We start from the raw sequence: 7,831 nt of genomic DNA, 5'->3' as shown, positions 1-7,831 counted from the left end.
TCCCTCTAATTAATATTCAACGATTCTTTATACGTATTACGGGTCGTATAAATATAAATCCGCCCGCTTAAATAAATTAATAAACTAATAACGTTTTAAAGGTATATTAACGCAACGTTTATTAACTACTTTAATAAGTATTATTTAACATATATTAATAATATTACTATTTATTTCAAGTTTAAAGCTAAATACGAAATTTATATTAAAACCATAATAAAGAAGTTATGGGATATCATCCTTTAAGCAGGTATGAAAAAGTACGAGTTTGATACTAAAAGTATAAAATTTCTCACGCTTTATTATAAAGGCTGACGGTATAGTAATAAATCCCAAGAAGTATGTAACGGTACATTCGAATATAGCCGTATAATAAAATACTTTAAAATTCTTATAAAAGAATTTTAACTTCAAATATAAAGTATAATATATACAAGTTATTCAATACTTTAAAAAGTAATTATTCGGCGCGTTAATACTATATTACTTTGATTTTTTATTATTTACTTAAGTTACAACGGATTTTACATATTAATTAATATCTAGAGTATTTTCGTAGTTTTATTCTATTGATGAATAATAATATTTAATAATTTCTTTTCCGAAATTGTAAAAAAAAGCCGAGTATCATTATCTATCTACAATGAAAAGTATTTAGGGGTTATCTGTACGTTACAAAAATAAAAGTTAAAGTTAATAGATGCAAAGAAAAAACATTTATTTACTAGTATAATAAACTATTTAATTTTAGATACTCGAAGATTAAATGACTCTTTAATAGTAATAAGGCCGGTTAAATAATTATCATAATTTAATATAACTTTATTATTACCTACTGGCTTGGCACTGAGAACGCTGCTACCGTAACTATATTATAAAAAATCAAAACGTAAGGCCTTAATACAAATATAAAAATATTAAATAAGTTACATGAATTTTCCGTACAGCGGGTATAGTTACATTAGCCGATATTAATCTTTCAAACTCGTCATAAGTAAATAGATCAATTTAATACTATTAAATAAAGATATTTTTACCTTAAATAACTTTGGTATAGCTTTTTTTAACCGGTTATTCAAAACTAATAAAGATAAGAAAAGCCTTTCATTTTAACGAGTAAAAACTAAGTAAGTTAACAATAACGACGCGAATAACGATATAAATAAATCCTTTTTATATTGAGAAATAAATTATTATTTTATAGTAAACGTGTTGTTTTTTCCGAAATTAATAACCTATAAACTTTTATAGTTAAAAAAGTTAATAGTTAATTACTATTTACATACCTAGGCTACAGCAAAATAGAAAGGATAATCGACTAGCATGGCTGATAATAAAACTTATTCAATAAATAGAATATATTTATTACTAATTATAAACATAAATTAATAAAAAGCTTAAATCATAAAACTTTCGATTTACTATATTTAATCCCTTTCTGTCACAGTTAACCTAACGGCACGTCGCGCCACATGTGGGGCGCAGGTCGCCCCTAGCCAATCATTCAGGAAGTCAGGGAACAAGCCGATCAGGGCTAGGCAAAAGTGCTATGGCGCCAAGGCTCACGAGCAGTCTGCAGGATGCAAGATGCTAGGGATGATCAGAGGCATAGCACGACGAGCACAATGCAGATGCAATGTGCTAGGAGTGATCAGAGGTATAGCACGACGAGCACAATGCAGGATGCAATGTGCTAGGAGTGATCGGGCTCATAGCAGGGCGAGCACCTCACGGCCCCAAGGTCTATATATACGGAGGAACTGGCTGGTGTAGATAGACAGTTCCGCAGTATGCAATTCAAGCTTGTATTCACGGTAGCTAGTGTTTACATTGAGACATCTTGTTGTGCACTGTTTAGCTGCACCGAACTAATTGTCAGAAGTTACCTTCAACCAGTATCCCTTTCAGAGGTTCTGTACAGGGGTTCGTTACACTTTCCCCGATAAATTATAAGTCATAGTTAATAGTCGACTTCAAAAGTATCCCCCAAAATAATAAAGATATAACAATACTCTAAGAATAATTAATCGGTCTAGTATATTATTATAAGTAGTCTTTCATATTATTAACGCTATAGTACAAAATTAAAACTTTTTACGACTATAAACAACTTTCCCTATATTTAATACACCTTTATAAATTAAAAATAATTAAGCATCTTAATTCGTAACCGATTTTATAAATAAGGATTTATAAAGTAATATAAAAGTTATGAAATATTAACTACTTCTAAGTCGCTAGAGAAACAAAAATTATATATTGATATATCGATTAGTAACTAAAGCTCTTTATGAAGTATAATTAAAATATTTAATTCATTATTTTACCTATTATAAATATAATCTAAAACTCTATACCAAATAATATTATTAGTCTAAAGCCTTATGAAATTATTACAGGCTTTTTTATATTAAATCTATTAAAAATAAAATAAACGAAAAGTAGTAAAGAGGATAATTATTTACAAATAAATAAATTGCGAGAATATTTAAGAATATTTTAATATTTAAGAGTTTATACCAGATCGTCAAAGGAATATATTAATAAAATATAGAAGGCTAAGCTTAGTAAATTAATAAATACCGTCGCAGATCTATTTTTAAACCGTAGAACCGTATATATATTATTAAAAAAAGTATTATTTACCGATAAACCTAATAATAAAGTAGATTATCTGTTAACGTAATAATATTACGAAATTAAAAATGTAATAAAGTATTTTTATAAATTAAAATTACCTAATAATTAGCGTAACTCTAACGTATTTTTTACGGACCGCCTGTGTAAATATCTTATTAACCCGTTATTAAGTTAAAAAATTAAAATCTTAATAGTAAAGAAATTAAAAGTAAAGAGGAATAGGAAAGTAATAATGTACTAACTTTATAAAAAGGGTATAATAAATTATAGTATGAAATATAATAAAGGGGCTAGGATCTGGACCCCATTTAATATAACTCAGATAAGTTTAAAAATACTATAGCGAAATTAGAGTAATATTGTAATTAATATTTACATAAAGTAAGTCCTCCGTTAAACTAAGACGTATAAGAGAAAATAAATTTAAAAAACAAATTAAATAAAAACTATAAGTTAAATAATATACCAGTAAAAAAAAGCCGAGTTTAATAAAATTAGCGAGAAAAAAGAAAAATATTAAAGTAATATAAAATAGTAGGTAAGAGTATTACCAGTTTATTGTTAAGAATTACAAAAAATATTTAAAAAGTTAATATATAAAGATATTAATAACTTTAACAAGCTTCGCTTTATAAAAAAGCTCTATACTTCTAGAGATTTTCTTAAATATTTAAAAGTTTAACAATTAATATCTCCTGAAATATCTTTAAATATATACAATATATATATTAAAATTAATATTAATTTTACTATAATTTCTAAAGCTAATAGTAATATTTTATAATTAGGTTATACTTTACTTTTATTATAACTTATAAATTAACAATTTTCATAAATCTATTATTATCATTCATTTTTGCTTTAACTTGGTACAAATTTACCCCCGCTATAGTGTAGAGTTCTTTTAGTATTAACTCATCGTCGTTACCCCGCACTTTACTTAAGAAGAAATTCAACCGACACGCATACACGTGACTAGCTATTTCCGTTTTGTTTTACGGTCTCAAAAGCAAATCCCGGGTTTCATCATTTCGCCCCAGCCTCCACTCCCGCTCCACCGTCTTTGCACCTCAAACTCCCAACATCATACCCATCAACTAGCTAGCCGCAGTTGATACTACAAAACGGTCTTTCTTTTACTACTATAAACAGTATTATGCATCGGCTACTTCCATCTTGCTTTACCTTTAACCTATAGCTAGCATAACATTTGCCTCGGCCCTCTAATTGATCTAAGTGTCCGGTACAGTCCAACTCCACGGCACTGATAAACTGTGGTCGGATCCCTTCTCCGTTTCAGCTGCGCAGCACCTTCGGCCCAACTGCTACCAGTTTACATTTATAAGCATTATCGCCACTCTAGCCGACCCCGTCGCTGCCGCCACCGATAGCCCGCCGTATCGTCCATAGCCAAGCTGCAAACCATTAACCCAAACGGCTGCTCCGGTCCTCCTCGGGGTCCCACCTACGTGGGTGCTGGACGCCATGTCTGACCAGGACTACGGACTTGCTCCTCCAGGCGCCAAACCCTCCGACAGCACCCCGGGCAAACATCGTGGCCCGCGCTTCACCTGGAACTCGCAGTACGAAGCTACCTTCTTCCGCTCGCTATGCGAGTCAGTCAACCTGGGTCTGCGCGAAGGCAGCACCTTCAAGCCCCAGGCTTGGGACCGTGCTATCCAAGCCCTTATCGACAAACACAATGCCTATGCCAACAAGAGTCATCTCATCAACAAGAGTGACAATGCCCGCAAGAAGTACCGCCTGTGGATTGGCTTGAGGGAGGATAACTCTTTCTACTACAATCCACAAAACAGGACAGTGACTGGCACTGAAGAGGCTTGGGCTAGGCATCTCCAGGTACGTCGCCGCCATTGCGACATCTTGATTATAACCGCCTTGCTGACTTCAATGTGTTGTACAGAAAGAACCATTAGCTCGCTCGCTCAAAGGTCGACCTTTCGAACACGAAGAATATTACGAGATCCTCTTCCCTGACGTGCCTGGATCTGGCGGCGCCCCTAAGCGTCTTACCAAACCTCGCAGGAAAGGACCGGACAGCCTCAATAGCACCGATGAATCGGACGCACCCGGCACATCTATCATGGACATGCTCACCGACACGAGCTATCTCAATCCTGTACAGACGCATATTGCGCCGCCTCTTCCGCAGCAGCCTAGTATTGTCGCGCCTTCTATGCCGACCCCTCTCCCGGCGCCTTCACAACAGCTTTCACGGCCCCCAGCGGCAATGGCCCCGCCGCCTCAGCCTCGCGCCTCCCTTCCATCCACAACCTCTGCACTGACACCGCCAGAAGAGAACCCACAGCAACCAAGGAAGCGCATGCACGCCGGCGACAACGCCGCGACTACGAATCAATCCATCCAATCTGACAAGCGTCGGCGCACTGCTCCTCCGAACTACATCGATCTTCAGCAACAGCAGACTCATGTAGCGACCGCAAACAATGTTAACCACGCCCTGCATCCTGCTCTCAGCAATCACGCGACTCAAAGCAGCGGGAGCAGCACTAGCAACAGCACTGGCATTGCTGTCGCATCATCTCACACAGTCGGCACCCACCCGTCGCTCCCAACCGCCCCTCCCGTCGCCAGTGACATCACAGTTCTAGCCGAGGCTCTCCGTGGGGCCAAGGCTCGCCCTACTTGGCAGGAACAGGCTATGGAGATCTTGTTTGGGGATTTCCGCGAGGAGGACCCCGACTTGCAGATCAAAATCGCCGAAAAGCTGCTGACGGACGAGAACAAAGCGATGTTTTTCTGCAAGATGCCAGAGCCATTGCGGAAGCACTGGGTTAAGCGCCTTAGAGAGGTGCATAATAATCGTGTTTCTTAATAGATAGTTAGGTATTATTTTGCTATTGCTGGTGCCGCAGCTGGGTACGGTTTGATACGAGAGAAGATGTTAGCGATCCGACGAAATAAGACTCGAGATAAAAGGCAGAGTAGTAGGTCGACAGTTCTATGCTTCTTTAGACGAGCTTACATATGTTATGGACTAACTGGTCCCTCTCTTGTATGCCTTCTCTCCTTTTTCCATATTTACATGGAGATGTCATGGTTTCCCATGCTAAGGGTTAGGGTTCTACCCGTCTAGTTGAACCAGTGTGCTCTGAGCCGGGCAGGGTCAGTGCTATAGCCTCGGGTATCTTCTTCTTGTAGCTAGTGCTTTTTCCTCTCTTAGTTTATTTACGCAATCTCATGATATTGACATTCGTTTGTAATAGGAGATTTTACTATAGTACAAGACTTTTGACTGCATGTGTAGTGTACGTCCCTGAAGGCGCAAACTTAACTATAGAAAAGTAAAGCGAAGCTTTATTTGGATTACTTAAGCTATTAGTAGTTTATTTAATAATTAAAATTTAATTTCTTTTACTTTAATTTAATAGACTCTATAGAAATTAAACGAAACTTAATTTAAATTTATTTAACTGTAACTATTATTATAGAAGTTAACTTTTAAACTTTTATATTGTTAAATTATAAAAGCTTTACCTTTAAATTTCTACATGCTATTTTATTTAAAAACTACCATATCAAATTTAATTATTTTTTAAAGTTTAATTAGTAAAATCTTTTCAATATTACTAACTTGATCTTATTTAGTACTTATTAGAGTTTTATAAAAGTTCTATAATAATAAGAATATTATTTTCATATGGATTATTACTTTTATATCTTTGAGATTTCAATGCATTTAAAACTAAATAAATATAAGTGATTTATTTTATATAATTACTTATAATATTTTCTCGGAAATGCAGTAAAATCTTGTTGGTAATTATAAACTATTTATTTTTTAATTTGCAATATATTTTGTCACGAACCTAAAGTGCTAATAAGTCACAGCTAATACTGTATTTTTATAGCTAATGTAATCGTAAAATGAAAAAGAAAAGAAACGAAACTTTGTGCGTAGCCTGCTTGCCCTCCAAGATATTCTTGCCCTGCTCCGCCCAGCCTGTGCTCCTACCCGTGCCCCACATGACCTGTGCTTCCTCCTGCTCTCTTATTAGCCCTAGCCCTCTTCTGCTCCCTTTGCTCCCTGCACCCCTAATTCTGTACCATGCTCTCTGCTGTATGCCGTCTCAGTTTTAAAGCTTTATAAATAGCCGCTAATAAAACTTTTTTTAAGTAATTAAGATTAGGATTATTAGTTATTGTTTTATTAATTATTATTATTTTTACTAGATTTTAAAGATCGTGAGCTTATTAAGAAAAAATATTAATAACATTAATTATTTCTTTACCAAAAGCTTTTAATGAAATATTTATCTTAAAAATACAATATCTGAAATCCTTCTTTTATTTTCTATTATAAATAAATTATAATAAGTAACTTTTTTTGAAAAAAACAAAACGCTGGAGCACAATCTAAAAGAAAGAAATAGTAGCCTTACCTACTGTTAAAAATAGAAAAGTCAACGCTAATAACGAAGGTGTAACATAAATCCAAACAGTAATATTATAAACCCTTAAAAGACCGATACAAAAAAGATCCTTTCGTATTATTAGAGCGCAGCGCTCACAGCATCAAAAAAATCGAATGTTACCGAAGTTTTACTAGGCGCAAACTTCACTTACTATACGTTGAAACTCTAAATTTTGATATTTTTAGTAATTGGAGTTTCTCGAGGAATGACTGACTTGTCGAAAATACTTACCGGCCATTAGCTAGAGGCTAATTTCCTTCATTGTGGGCCTTAACTACCTATAGCATAGCTCTATATTTTATAGTACCTTTAATTAGGATACCTTCAGTTTAGTATCAAGGTGCAGCGCAATGTATCTTATATAAAAAAGGAAAACTAATTAACATAATAAATTACTAAATGAATAACAAAAAAATAGGAAACTAATAATATATTATTATTTATTAAATATTAAAAAGATTAATCACTTTTTATTAAATTGAATTTTAGTATATTAAGTACTATGTGATATTAAAAACTATACCGACTTTTTTATACTATAAAGATTAAATAACTTATATAATATAAGATATATTACTCTACCGTTAAGTTACTATTATATTATGTATTTATAATTACTACTTTACTCAAATTAATACGTTATTTTTCCTTAATTGCAGATAAAGTTTCTAGAGTATAGCTTAGTTCAGTTATAACGGCTGTTAAGAGAGGCGGTAATGAAGAGTGTGCTACTC

At 34.0% G+C, this 7,831-nt stretch overlaps 1 protein-coding gene across 1 annotated transcript; it reads left to right on the top strand.

The window, feature by feature from the left end:
* Positions 1-4,125: 4,125 nt before the first annotated feature.
* PODANS_3_170 (uncharacterized protein) lies at positions 4,126-5,497 on the top strand (the record flags this gene model as incomplete). The annotated part of the gene is made up of 2 exons (XM_001903239.1): positions 4,126-4,500; positions 4,565-5,497. 2 exons carry the CDS (start codon positions 4,126-4,128, stop codon positions 5,495-5,497), a joined length of 1,308 nt encoding a protein of 435 aa, XP_001903274.1.
* Between the last annotated feature and the right edge of the window lie 2,334 nt (positions 5,498-7,831).

Source organism: Podospora anserina, chromosome 3 (assembly GCF_000226545.1).
Source record: "Podospora anserina S mat+ genomic DNA chromosome 3, supercontig 1".
Taxonomy (NCBI): Eukaryota; Fungi; Ascomycota; class Sordariomycetes; order Sordariales; family Podosporaceae; genus Podospora; species Podospora anserina.
The sequence above is the reverse complement of the archived record's forward strand: the minus strand, read 5'-3'. Positions and strand labels throughout refer to the sequence as shown.